This window comes from Centruroides vittatus, unplaced genomic scaffold, assembly GCF_030686945.1.
Source record: "Centruroides vittatus isolate TY-2023 unplaced genomic scaffold, ASM3068694v2 contig_979, whole genome shotgun sequence".
Lineage (NCBI taxonomy): Eukaryota > Metazoa > Arthropoda > Arachnida > Scorpiones > Buthidae > Centruroides > Centruroides vittatus.
The window spans coordinates 1,389,166-1,403,503 of record NW_027122650.1 but is presented as its reverse complement, the minus strand read 5'-3'; the positions used below and the strand labels follow the sequence as shown (position 1 = coordinate 1,403,503).

At 35.7% G+C, this 14,338-nt stretch overlaps 1 protein-coding gene across 1 annotated transcript; it reads right to left on the bottom strand.

Moving 5' to 3' along the window:
* Window positions 1–11,068: 11,068 nt before the first annotated feature.
* LOC136985824 (gamma-tubulin complex component 5-like) lies at window positions 11,069–14,282 on the bottom strand. Its single transcript, XM_067283183.1, is given in 2 exon segments — window positions 11,069–12,864; window positions 12,867–14,282. Coding segments are annotated over 2 exon segments (2,928 nt in total). The 5' UTR covers window positions 14,185–14,282; the 3' UTR covers window positions 11,069–11,254.
* Between the last annotated feature and the right edge of the window lie 56 nt (window positions 14,283–14,338).

Genomic DNA, 14,338 nt, shown 5'->3' with positions numbered 1-14,338 from the left:
AACCGGAAGTTCGTATATCGTTAAGAACTTTGTTTAAATCTTTAAATGCATAAAGTCTACATAATTATTTCATTGATCTTTATATCATATTATCACCCATGTTTTAAAGCATGAATCATAAAATTAAAATCTTCGAATCATTTGTGTAAATATATTTTTAAGGGTGTACTATAGATTACCACCTCTGGAATTTCAGGACTTTGATTATATATTTGAACTCAGGTGACCGAGACGAGTTCAACGGTACCTTATTTTTGGACCGGAGACGATAAATAAAAAAGTTATCATAGTTTTTAAGTTACCATACTTTTTTAATGCTCTCATGAAGACGGCACCATAGTTGCTAGTACTGCCATCTTGCGGTAGTCTGCAAACCATGACGTCGGACTACAGTCATCTCCAGTAGGGTTAAACACGCGATACGAGAGCGGAGAGAGCGACGCGACTTCCGATCATCGCGCGATCGCCATTTCGGTTAATGTTACTTATGGCAGCGAACATGGCGGCCGTTCCCACTGTTCGTGCTCCCGACTGACCTCCCGGAGGGGAGCTACCGGCAGGCCACCATGTGCTAAACGTCACTAATTATTGATTCACAGTAGTTCTTGAACAGAGTAAAAAAAGGGGGGGAAACGTCTACTAAAGGCAATTTTAACGGCAAGCGACGCGACTCCCGATCGCGATAGCGAGGGCGACTTAGCGGAGAGAGCTACGCGACACCCTATCATCGCGCGATCGCTGTTAAAAAGTAGGATAACTTTATTATTTTTCGTCTCCGGTCTAAAAGTAGGGTATCGTTGAACTTGTCTCGGTCTCCTGAGTTCAGATATATACTCAAAGACCCGAAATTCTATAGGTGGTAATCTATAGTATCCCTTTTTTTAATATAAAAACATTTTAAATTTACCTTTTAACAGGACCAAATGGGACCACTTACCTTTAATGCTGCCTCTAATGTTTCCACATATATCGACTTTCATCCTTCTAACTTTTTTCTCGAGAATAAGGAAAGATAGGCAGATACTCAGATAGACAACGGACATCAGTCATACTTTATAGGACTACAACTTTTTAAAATTGCACCCATTAATTTTTGTATAAACGAAATATGTCATGAACATATTTCCCACGTAGTTTATACAATTTTCTGCCGAAATTTAAACACTATTCTCACATAAAAGCAATCATTCCAGCAATTTTACAAGATTTTTTATTTAAACAAGTTTTATACGAAGTCTTTCGGACTTTAATGTTAGCAACTTCGATCTCATGCGGAGCCATCACAATTATTCTAACACGGATCACTCTTTAAATATTAGTAATAGACCAGTAATTATTAGTAATCTTCGACCATCCTGTTTTTTGCGAAGATGTCAACGACTACTTTTATTCGAATTACTTCAGCCTCCTTCTGCAACAGCCCTTATTTTCTATCGGACGAGCAGTATGGTTTCATTCGAATAGGAAACTTACGTAATATAAGGTTACTAGCAAACACAAAATGTGTTCTAAGTGGTCCCGTTTGGTCCTGTTATTCGCGAAATTTGATTGGTTGGCAGATTGGCGTTTGATGTTCGGTCGTGAATGATTCAGTTTCTTAAGAGTTAACATTAGGAATTTATTACTGTGTTGTTTTGTTTATTTTTAATAGCTTATCTTTTTTTGTTTAGTAAATTGAATTTTACACTAAATTACTCAGAAACTCTAAATTGTAAAAGCCAAACACGAACTAAATAGCTTAATTTTTACAATATTAATACACAAGCAATGATGGACGAGATTCCTTAAATGTAAGGGAGTCCCTTTCACGTGACGGGCCTGATCCATTTAGACTTTAATATCTTATTAAGATATCAACACTTTCTACTTAAAATAATAAAAAATAAAATGTTTATCAAACTTCGATATAAATTAATTGAGATCTAGCACATTGATATATGAAGTTCTTGGGGCAAGAACACGTTAATTCATTCGCTTTGTCGAACACTGTTGAGTTTCCACAAACGACGAAACTTCTCCTAGACTATCAACTTGTCAATTTGCGCTAAAGTACAGAGCAAATTCGGTATATTTAGGGTGATTTTCACACTTGAAAAAATGAGTTAACAAGTTCTTGTCCAAAGGATTGCATAAATTACGCAGACGTGCTCCAGAATGATATCTGTTGCATCCGTATAGCTACTGTTTGCACTTTTCAAGTACTTTCATCTAAATTGAATACAGCAAAGAATAAATTGTATAGTGTAATAGGTCTATCACGTGATACTCTTCTAGATTCAGAAGTGGCGAACCTGTGGCACGTCGGGAGAAATCCTCTGACACGTTACGTATCACAGGATTTCGATTTAGCATCTGGTTTTTTCAATTATCTTTTCGGTTTATCACCCGATTATCCTTTTTTCAATCAGCTTTTTACATTTATTCTAATTGTCTAAATGTCAAAATTGACGGCCGGATGGCCGAGCGGTAAAGGTGGCAGCCTACCGCTCTGGGGGACCCGGGATCGAATCCGAACGGGTCGAATAATCCCCAGGAATTTTTCGGGGGGTGGTCCGTTCGGATATGTCGGGCCCCGTCCCTCACCACCCGGTCGCCCCATTGTGGGCCTGGCCGAACCCATAATGGGCCTACTAAAAGAGGCCCTCTTAGTGCCCACAGGGTGGAAAGAGTTAAAAAAAAAAAAAAAAAAATGTCAAAATTAATTAATTAATTTCAGCATCTGGTATAAGTCTCCTTGAACGAATGGTATGCTTTTTTTTTTTAACTCTTTCCGCCCTGCAGGCACTAAGAGGGCCTCTTTTAGTAGGCCCATTATGGGTTCGGCAGGCCCACAATGGGGCGACCGGGTGGTGAGGGACGGGGCCCGACATATCCGAACGGACCACGCCCCGAAAAATTCCTGGGGATTTTTCGACCCGCTCGGATTCGATCCCGGGTCCCCCAGAGCGGTAGGCTGCCATCTTAACCGCTCGGCCATCCGGCCGCCGAATGGTATGCTATCGGCATTTTGTTTTTATTCTTTCAATACCATTACAGATTGTTTATATAACAGAAGGTTATTTATACAAATGCCGTAGGTAGGCGGAGAAAATTTTTGTTTATTATACTCGTTAACGGGCTGCCCGTTAATTGCGTGTATAGTTTTTGAGCCACTTTTGATCCCCTCTCTTCTCGTCGTGTACAGTGTTGTTACCTTTGGCAATCCTCTTTAATTACGTGTACGGTAGTTCAAGAACTATCTTATATTAATTAAAGTAGCAAGAACAAATCTGTACGCCACTAATACCTTGAGTCAGGGGCAGATTTTCGGGATGCGCAAGGCGCAGCTGCATTCCCATTTTCCGATCAAAGCGGTACTTCAGGTAATAAAAAAATTTGTAAAGTATCTTTTGCATTTCCCTCTAAAGACCTCCGGATTCTCCATTACCTAGGGTTGCCAGATTTCTACAATTGGTTAGACACGTGAAGAAAACCCGGAAAACGTCACGTTGCCAGCCGGTTGACTAGACGCAAACCCTTAACCAACTACCAGTTTTCAATGGTTTTATTTACTAGGCTACAGGTGGACACGGGAAATGTTGGAGGTTGAGCCATCTTCGCCATAGACAACATTACCAAGCATTTACATACACATGTCTAAAATCATCCATGCCCAATTAATATTACTGATAAAATTTTACATTTGGTTTATGTTAAAGCCGCTTTACCAGGAAACGCTCTATTACTCCATTTATATATATATAAAGTTTTTAAAAAATCCAGCAACGAGTTACGCAACTCTCCCGGCTGTTATAAGATTTTATTTTAAAAAATAACCTTTTTATATTATTAATCTTAATAAATACAATTGCGTGTGTCGTCATTTATTATGTGCTTCTATTATTAAAAATTTTAATATTAATTATTATAAAATGGCAAAAAGCTTAGCAATCTACTCTGAAAATGCCATTTTCAGAGTAGATTTGAGTTTTATAAAAAAAATCCCCTTCAATGTTATATACTATATATTATAAAATGTTATATTATATTATATTATCCCTACGGGGTCAATAACGACCCCGTTGGGAACCCCAATGGATAAAATCACGTTAGGCGGTCTTGGGTTCGAGCACCGCCAACGGGCCGGATACGTGGAGTTTTCTGTTTTCGCCACGTTGGTAACGACTTGCCTTAATTTTTTTATCATTGTTTTATTAGTAAGTCAACGATTTTGGGTTAATGTTACCTATGGTTCCAAGATGGCGGCTCGTATCTGATTCCAGCAAATAGAAGAAGGGCAACAGTGGGGACGCACGTTCTAACCTAACATATTCTAGTAAATTATAATAATTATTACCAACAAAATTATTAGAATAGGTTAGGTTAGGTTAGAGCGTGCGTCCCCATTGTTTCCTTGCTGGAATCAGACGAGCCGCCATCTTGGAACCATAGGTAACATTAACCCAATTTTGCTAATAAGATCATCTTATTCTATCGAAAATATTCTATAATTTTGTAGCCACCATAACACAAATATGTTGCCATAGAGCTAAATAGGGTAAGTTGAAATTCACGATTACGATTGGAATAAAGGAATTAACACTTAGATTTTAATAAAGCGATTTATGCCAAAGTTAGATGCTTAATTCTCCTAACATTAATTACTTTTGTAATTTTTGTTTTTATTGGCATGTTTTCATTTCTTATTATTCAGTTCAAACGAACAAGCAGCTCTTCGCTTGCCTTCGTCATTTCCAGACGTACGGCAACCCAGAACTCACCACGTGGAGGTGGCTGCTTCAGAGTTCCACCAAGAGTTGGGAAGAATGAAACTCCACAAGTGATTTGAATCACGTGTCGAGTTTCACTCTTCCTAACTCACACAATGAAAATATTTATAACTATTTCTGATTACTTTAAATTGCACTATTCTAAACTCACCGTATTATTAACAATCTAAACTAATGGATGCAATATTAAAACAACTAGTAATAATGAAAGACAAAAAACCTATAAATATATGAGGTCGAAATAAAACAAATGCACGTTAGGGTCAATAAACTAATTTACTTCGAACTCCTAAAACAAACTCATTAAACAAAACAAAAAAAAAAACCACCAGAGAACACTCGCTCGAAGCGGGTCTTAACCGTCGATGGCTGCTTCTTTCTTCGCCCCTAGTAGACTTTAAAAAAGTGGGATGCATATAGCCCTCCGTTTCCCGTCGATGGCTTTCTTCTTCGCCCTAGTGCGCTTTAAAAAACGAGAGGCGGAGGGCTCTCTTCTTCCCTTCGGTGGCTTCCTTCTTCGCCGCTAGTGGGCTTTAAAAATGAGAGGCGGAGGGTTCTCTTCTTCCAGTCGGTGGCTTCCTTCTTCGCCGGTAATGGGCTTTAAAAATGAGAGGCGGAGGGTTCTCTTCTTCCAGTCGGTGGCTTCCTTCTTCGCCGCTAGTGGGCTTTAAAAATGAGAGGCGGAGGGTTCTCTTCTTCCAGTCGGTGGCTTCCTTCTTCGCCGCTAATGGGCTTTAAAAATGAGAGGCGGAGGGTTCTCTTCTTCCAGTCGGTGGCTTCCTTCTTCGCCGCTAATGGGCTTTAAAAGTGAGAGGCGGAGGGTTCTCTTCTTCCAGTCGGTGGCTTCCTTCTTCGCCGCTAGTGGGCTTTAAAAGTGAGAGGCGGAGGGTTCTCTTCTTCCAGTCGGTGGCTTCCTTCTTCGCCGCTAGTGGGCTTTAAAAATGAGAGGCGGAGGGTTCTCTTCTTCCAGTCGGTGGCTTCCTTCTTCGCCGCTAGTGGGCTTTAAAAATGAGAGGCGGAGGGTTCTCTTCTTCCAGTCGGTGGCTTCCTTCTTCGCCGCTAATGGGCTTTAAAAATGAGAGGCGGAGGGTTCTCTTCTTCCAGTCGGTGGCTTCCTTCTTCGCCGCTAATGGGCTTTAAAAGTGAGAGGCGGAGGGTTCTCTTCTTCCAGTCGGTGGCTTCCTTCTTCGCCGCTAGTGGGCTTTAAAAGTGAGAGGCGGAGGGTTCTCTTCTTCCAGTCGGTGGCTTCCTTCTTCGCCGCTAGTGGGCTTTAAAAACGAGAGGCGGAGGGTTCTCTCTGCCTTCCGTCGGTGGCTTCCTTCTTCGCCGCTAGTGGGCTTTAAAAAAATGAGAAGCAGAGGGTTCTCTTCTTCCAGTCGGTGGCTTCCTTCTTCGCCGCTAATGGGCTTTAAAAGTGAGAGGCGGAGGGTTCTCTTCTTCCAGTCGGTGGCTTCCTTCTTCGCCGCTAGTGGGCTTTAAAAATGAGAGTCGGAGGGCTCTCTTCCTCCCGTCGGTCGCTTCCTTCTTCGCCGCTATGGGCTTTAAAAATGAGAGGCGGAGGGTTCTCTTCCTCCCGTCGGTCGCTTCCTTCTTCGCCGCTATTGGGCTTTAAAAATGAGAGTCGGAGGGCTCTCTTCCTCCCGTCGGTCGCTTCCTTCTTCGCCGCTATTGGGCTTTAAAAATGAGAGGCGGAGGGTTCTCTTCTTCCCGTCGGTGGCTTTCTTCTTCGCCGCTAGTGGGCTTTAAAAACGAGAGGCAGAGGGCTCTCTTTCTCCCGTCGGTGGCTTCTTTCTTCGCCCTGAGCGAGCATGAAGAAGGATATATGTATCTATGACATAGTACTCCTGAATTGCCGAGTAGAATGAAAATGAAATGCTGAATGGATTTACGTTAAGAAGACTCTTCCTGATTTTAATTCACGTTCTAATGATGACCCCAAGTTTGAGACTGCGAAAGTGAAAATAAAGGTATGGATTAGAATCGAGCAAATACGGTTCATTTAATCATTAATTTTTCAGATACATTAAATTCAAGATACACTGAAAAATTTTAATTTGATGAAAGAAATTCTATCGAAAAGAAAATTTTAACAAATATGAAATATAAGTTTTAATGTTATAATTTAGATAAAAAATTTTCAATTCGTATCACGTGACTTCCAGTGACGCGGGTCGGAAGTTCGTGTACAATTAATGGAGCCTCTCTCTGGCCACTAAAATCTTTACATATATGATCTTGATATCGATATCGCACCGTTCTCGAGATTAACAAAAGACGGACGGACAGCCAATTGTATCGCGAGTTATTTCATTTTGGTTTTTTATAAATCAAATATAATAATTTGCTTACATTATTGGCTTACTTAATTACGATTTTTCCGGAAAATCTGAAAAAAAGTATGAAAAAAACGCGAAACTTTTGGTATGAAGTATGAAAAAAACGCGAAACTTTTGGTATGAAGTATGAAAAAAACGCGGACCAAAAGTTCCGCGTTTTTTCATACTTTTCGCGGTCCAAAAAAATTAGAAAAAATCGGCCACCTACAATATAAAAAGTGAACAATACATTCTAACAACGCGTTACGTATTGTTAGAATATATTTTTACGTCGAGTGTTACGTAAAAATATTAATCTGTTTGAAATATTTCAAGTTAAAATAATCCTGTTTTCCTAATAAATAAAACTGTAAAAATGAAATTTACGCATGTCGAGTTATTCAGTTATTGTAAAGTAATAGCGTCTATATTTCTGAAAGTTCAAATAGGAATTTGTAATAATTATGGCCCTTAACATGCCACGTAATGCCACCAGAATGTCTTAAAATCGCTACTTCGCCTCCCAAAGGTGTAGTGGCTTACAGTATACCTAGTCTGGGAAGGCATTCGTATGGTAGTTGACCACTCCTAAAGTGATGCGAGAGACATTGATGGCAAAGCGAAGGAAATTCTACGTCTTCATACGTTGCTTTTCATGACAAGGCTACAAAGATTGTGCTAGGCGGCCGGTTTCCCAGGAATTTTCTGTCACGTTTTCCATACTTCTTCGATCTTGTCTCTGTAGATAAGTGGTCCAATGCTCATTGAGCATTTGTGGGGCCACATAAGACATCTATTTCCCAGTGGCGTGCCGTCATTGGAAGCGATGGAAGCGTCGATTCCACCTTCTAATGACCTTCCCTTGTATTTTATAAAATATAAATTTTCATATTTTAACGTACTTTGCATTAATTAAAATTAATATTTTATTATAACTGCATTATGTATCTTTTACAAATTTCTATACTACATGTGAAAAAAACGATAAGATTGCTATTGTATATTCGAATAATTCGGTGGCGGAAGAAGTGTCGAAACCAGGTGTTTCCAATCAGCCAGATTATAGGCATTGGCGCATGCGCTTTACAGAGCACCAAAGTCACAGTTTAGCTGGTAGAAGCAACACACGCGTAAAGCGTCCAATTTTATATCTCCGACCGGTTGTGGGCTGTTAGCCGCCTGCCTGCTAGATGTTCGGCCGCCCTCGCCCGATTATGCGAATCATGAGTGGACTAGATCAACGGCGAACAACCCCCGGCCCGCGGGCCAGCTACGGCTCGCGAAAAGTCTCTATCCGGCCCGCGAGATCTTTAATAGCTTATAAAATAACTAATTAATAGTTATTTTTCCAATTCTTTGTAATTTTCGAAAACGATAAGAGAAATAAATGTAGTAATTAACTTTTTATTTATTTATTTCATATTTGCAGACTAAAAAAATTACAAGTCACAAGAAGGCGTCAATTAACTACTACGGCCCGCGGAAAAAAACGTAAAATTTATTCTGGCCCATGTTATAAGAAAGGTCGCCCACCCTAGACTAGATTTATAACTTAACCACACCGATAGGAATTTACTGGCATGTTTTTATGATAGTTCTGTATAGTTGACATGAGTTTTAAAAAAATCCATTAAAATATTTGATATATTTATTCTGCGTTTATTCCGCTCTCCCATCTTATATTACTTACGGATTTCAATGTTAAACCGGTGATATTACGATTTAGTATGTCCCATCTGTAAGGGGATGCAGAAAAAACGTGTACAATTCTAGTAATGTTAAAAAATTAACTGTTACTTTGGCAGCATCATTTACAACCAAATTTAATGAATGAGACGTACAATGGTAGAAAAAAAAAGCTCTAAAATTTATTTTCCTTAAATTTACGATTTATGTATCCATTGTCATAAAAATTTGTCTTTCCAATGTTTTCCCAAGACTACAGATATTCAGGTACAAAGTAACCGGTTTTGACTTATTTCTACTTAAGAAGTAGTTAAATAATTAAGCGATCAGGGAATTAGAAACATAAATAAAACCCTGATGAAAGAGCCGAAATTTTACTTAAACAGAAGCTTAACCAAACCAATCTCTTCATAATATTAGATGTAATAAAGACAGAAATTTTTCCAGTTCAATGAGAGTGACCGAAAAGTTGTAAATTTTGGAAATTTCCGTGAACACTTCGTCCTAAAACGAATTAGTTAGAAAACTAACGACAAACAATCTGTTAAGTTTAACATATTTAGATTTTTACAGCTATGGTGAGAAACGTTTAAAATCTACAACAACCCTGTCGCGTCCTTTGATATATACTAGTGATGCGACAAGAGGCATTTGACATTGACCGGTATCAGCACCCTCGGGATTTGGCACGCGCACACCTACCTGGACCGTCTCTGATTCCATTCATTAGCCACTCGTAGGGAGCTATTTGACTAAGTGGATTGTTTTAAGATTTAAAAAGTAAAGAATATTTTGTTATTTTTATGTACGTTTCTTCACAAAGTTATATTTAATTATAAGTTTCTTTAAAAGTATATTCATACAATTGAAGAATTTTTTGTACTAGGTATGTATATTCATCACACATTTTGTTTTACCAAGTAAGTTTTTTTTTTATAATTTTAATTTTAGCCCTTATATCGTGGCTAGTGATTCAAAAATTTATTTTAAAAAAGTTTTGGTTCAAGACCATATAATGAAAAAGAAAACATTATTAAAAGAGAAAGACCAAAGCCTAAATTAAATATAAATACGTCAACAAAAAAATTTCGACATTTTGACGATAAAATTTATGGCGAATGACGATTCTTTCGTAAAATTGAAGCAATTTGGAAATCAAAGCGGAATAGAATTTAACATTGGTAGACAATATAAAATAAATATTGAAAATTATAACAAGATAATTACGATTAATAGATATATATAAATTAATAGACGTTATGTTTTTTCTCAAAGCAAGAATTGGCATTTAGAAGGCATAGGGAATTTATTGAATCTAATAACAGAGGTAATTATATTGAACTTTCTTATTTATTAAGTACGTCAGATAATCTATTAAAAATACATTTAAAGATGTATACGGTTTTTACTGGTTTATCGAACAAACGAATACGAACGGGCCCTGACGCGCAATTAATTGATTGCCCCTGTAAGTCGGCTTCTTACAGAAACACAGCTTCCCTATCATCAAATGTCACGGCACGCCACTGCTAAATAGTACATTGCCAATTTACCAAACTTAGTTATCTTTGTTTAAGAGTTTGGTAAATTTTCTATCCTGAATATAAAAACAATTGCCGTTAATTAATAATAGTAACAATACGGTAAATTTGAAACATTATCCTACAAAGAAAACATCCTATTTAATTTAAAGGTGAGTAAACGACGGAGAATCACATCGATAGTCGTCCGTTTCGAAGGAATCTTCTGAATTTATCCACTTACAGATTGCACTGGATTTTTGTGGTCCCGCGTGATTAACGACGAATTTATAAAAATAAAACTATTAGATTACAAATGAAAATACTTTGTATTCATCTTCTTCCCTAATGAATTCTCCTCAGTAATATTTGGATCGGAGATCATGTTTTACAAATATACATTAATAACGAATTTAAATGTGCGATGTCTTAATGTCAGGATGTAACTTACGAATAAAATAATATGTACTACTGTACATGGAGTAATTTATACTCTTTGTCAACCTTTCAGCACACATTATTCACGATAAAAAAGATTTTGAATTATTTCGATAGGATAAATTATTTGTCCAGTAAATCCAAAGTCCTTAATTGGAAGGTTTTACTGTATATTTATATATATTATATTAATAATATATCATATAAAAAGCTTTCACAACAAATCTTTTATTTGTCATTAAACATATTATACAATAATGAATTATATAAAATATATTATGTAAATTAATAACTATAATTATAACAGTTATATATTACAAATAATGTTAACAATGCAGGAAAAATGTTGTTTTTAGTAAAACAGAAAACTGATTGATATACACTGTATATATATACATTTTGTACAAATAAAATATGAACAACATAATTTCACAACATAATAGCTGCTATGAAAATCTTTAACACTTCAAACATTAATATCAAATGTTGACAATATATAATTTAAATAATGTATACACTGACAAATTTAAAATTTTGTAATTGGAGGAAGAGAAATATGTGACTGCAAGCTGTACAAAAGAACATGTAGATGTGATATTACTTTATTTTGAGAAGTATTTTTCAGATGTAAATGCAAAAAATGAACACAATGAGTAAAATTTTTTTCTATGTTATGTAATTTTTCAGTTTTCACATTATCAATACCATTCTTCCAACACTGTTGAAAATTTAATGCTAAGTTCAGAATTAATGTTATAGCATCTTTCAAAATAGCAAACTTTGGATGAAGAAGGGAATATTCATAAATTTGTGTCAAATAGCAAGTATGAGACTTCAGCACTTGTTCAATATTTATGGCTTTCTGGAGTTCTGTCTTTAACTCAGAACCTCCATGTTGCTGAATCTGAGTCATAATATACATATGAAAATTATTTATAAAATATAACAATCTCATTCGTAAAAGATACATGGAATGAATTTTTTGAAAAAGTGGTAATTCAGATTCATGTTCAAAAACTGGTGACGATTTTTTACTTTTCAATTCATCAAATCTAAGTTCATCTAATGCATATTTAGCACATTTTACTTGCATCAAAAAATTAAAAATTTCATGGTATTTCTGTTGAGAGGAAAAATTTAAAATTACATTTAATGGCCAACTTAATTTATATGAAAAATGCAATGAATTTAATTCATTAAGTTTGTTGTTTCTATTATTATAATGATTTAGATCCAAACTAACTGTTAATTGATTTTGTGTATTAAGATCTTGATACAGTAATGCATCCTGAAGTGCAGCATTTACAAATGCCATATCTTTCCATACCTCTCCATTACACAATTTCTCAAATATTTCAGAATAGAAAGCAAATAACATATCACCAAGTTCCATAAGAAAAAATTTTCTGATTATTTTCATATGATAGAATAAATTATATTCTTCTTTAAGTATGTCAATTAATATTTTACTAATTATCTGACATTTTCTTTCAATACAAGTATGCAATACTGTTTTAATGCTAATAGAAATTGGATATTGACTTGAATAAGAAAGTATTGCTTTCTGTTCTAAACTTTCTATAGTTGTTTCCAGTACTTGAGAATTTGTGCATTTAATCATGTTTGAAAAATTATAATGCAGTAATGGATTATTATTAATTATTGTTGTCAACCAATCTGAGAAATCTTTATCAAAATTTTCTTTATCTATAGACATTTGTTTGCTTTCTTGATTATTAGAAATTGAAATTACCTCTGAATTGTCATTATCCAATTTGTTCTTGTTAAATACATCAGGGAGCATGAATAAAAATTCTTCATACAAGGATTTATCAAGAACATTTTTTATCATATATTTTTCTTTGTTTGAACAACCTAAACGTCTAATAATTTCCATAGATTTTCCAGCTAAAATAATATTTGATAACAATGGCTGTAAAATAAAATCTTGAGATATATCACTTGGTATTGGATGCATAAAGAATGCATTTTTCCAGAAATTTTCATCCAAAACATTAATTTCTATTCTTTCAATGATAAATTCTTGCCATGGATCATTTAGAATCCCTCTGCTTATAAAATCATCTAACAATTTGAGATAGGGTCGAAGTGTTCTTAGAAATATGCTCAACACCAAAGAAACATTCTAGAATTAGAAGTCCAAGTAGTATGATATGTTAAATATCTAAATAAAATAGTTAATAATCTTACAGATCTATTCCAAGCAGGAGAATCCGACGATGCCGAGATAATTCCATCTTTATAAATAGTATAAAGAATTTTTATTTCTTCAAAATATGGCTTTAATTCATCAGTTATTTGGATTAATGTTATTGTTTGATTTTGATCTGTTAATTGCTTTTCAAATTTTGTAATTTCTTCAAAAAATTTTTTTAAACTTTTATTTATGCTATCTGCAAATGCTTGATAAGTCTGAGAACATACAGCAGATCGAAAATCTAATTTGCCAGAAACTTTAATGAATTGTTGCAAATGTTTTATAAAACTTCCGTAAGAACAAAGATCAGACAAGAAATTATAAAGTGTCAAATCTGTTACATGAGACATCTGCACAGGCTTCACTTGAAAGCTTCCATCTTTCCAAACAAATAATGCAAGATCTGGCACTCCTTGTAACATCCACAGTACCTCTTTTAAAATTAAACGTTCTGATAATGTAATGTTACCGTTTTTACCAGTCAACTGAAAAGTTTCCAGATACTCTTCCCATTCTTTCAACAGGTTTGCAACTTTAGCTTTACTTGGTACTCCAAACGAATCAATATCAGAGTGACTATTCCAATAAGGAGCTACTATGTTATTCTGAAGCCATATACGCTCTTTTGACTCCGGATGAAAAGAAGTGGAAGTCGTCGGTCCCTGGGAATTTGTGGATTTACTATCGGTACTTCCAGTGATATCTATTCCGGAATCATCTCTTTCCGGTGGTATCGTTTCGACAGACATAATTTGATCTTCGGTATCTTCTACGACCTCTTCATCTTCTTCCTCCGAATATTCGTGATAACTGATCAAGGAATGATCCAATTCACCTTCCAGGAGATATTTTCCCCAGTCTACTTCATCAGCACTGACTATAGCACTATCGTTTTCGTCAATGTAGGATAATTCATTGTCAGTCGGTGATGCAGAAAGATTCAAAAGCAACGATAAGATGGAGTAGGCTAAATCATTTCCACAAGATGTTCTAGAATTCACATCTTTTATAAATGTTTCTACTAAAGATCGAAAGGTTTGAGCCTTTTTATCTTGACAATAAATAACAAATTTATCGCACAGACCCTTTATAGTTTTCTGAATTTGATTACTATTAACATCCAAAAAATGGCGATACTTAAAATTCGAATTAACGTATTGTACACACAAACGAAAATTTTCTGAATTTTCCTCGAAGCCAGTAATGGCTTTTACAAGCGAGCGTACATCATTTTCCATTTTCTTTTACAACTAAAAACTACAATTTGTAACGAGTTTACAAGATCGAAAACAAACAACATTCCACTTACGTGACCGGAAGCCCTCTAACGGTGATAATAAATTACGAAATTTTCGGAGCAACGCGTAGTATCAATTTTTCAACAAGAATTAT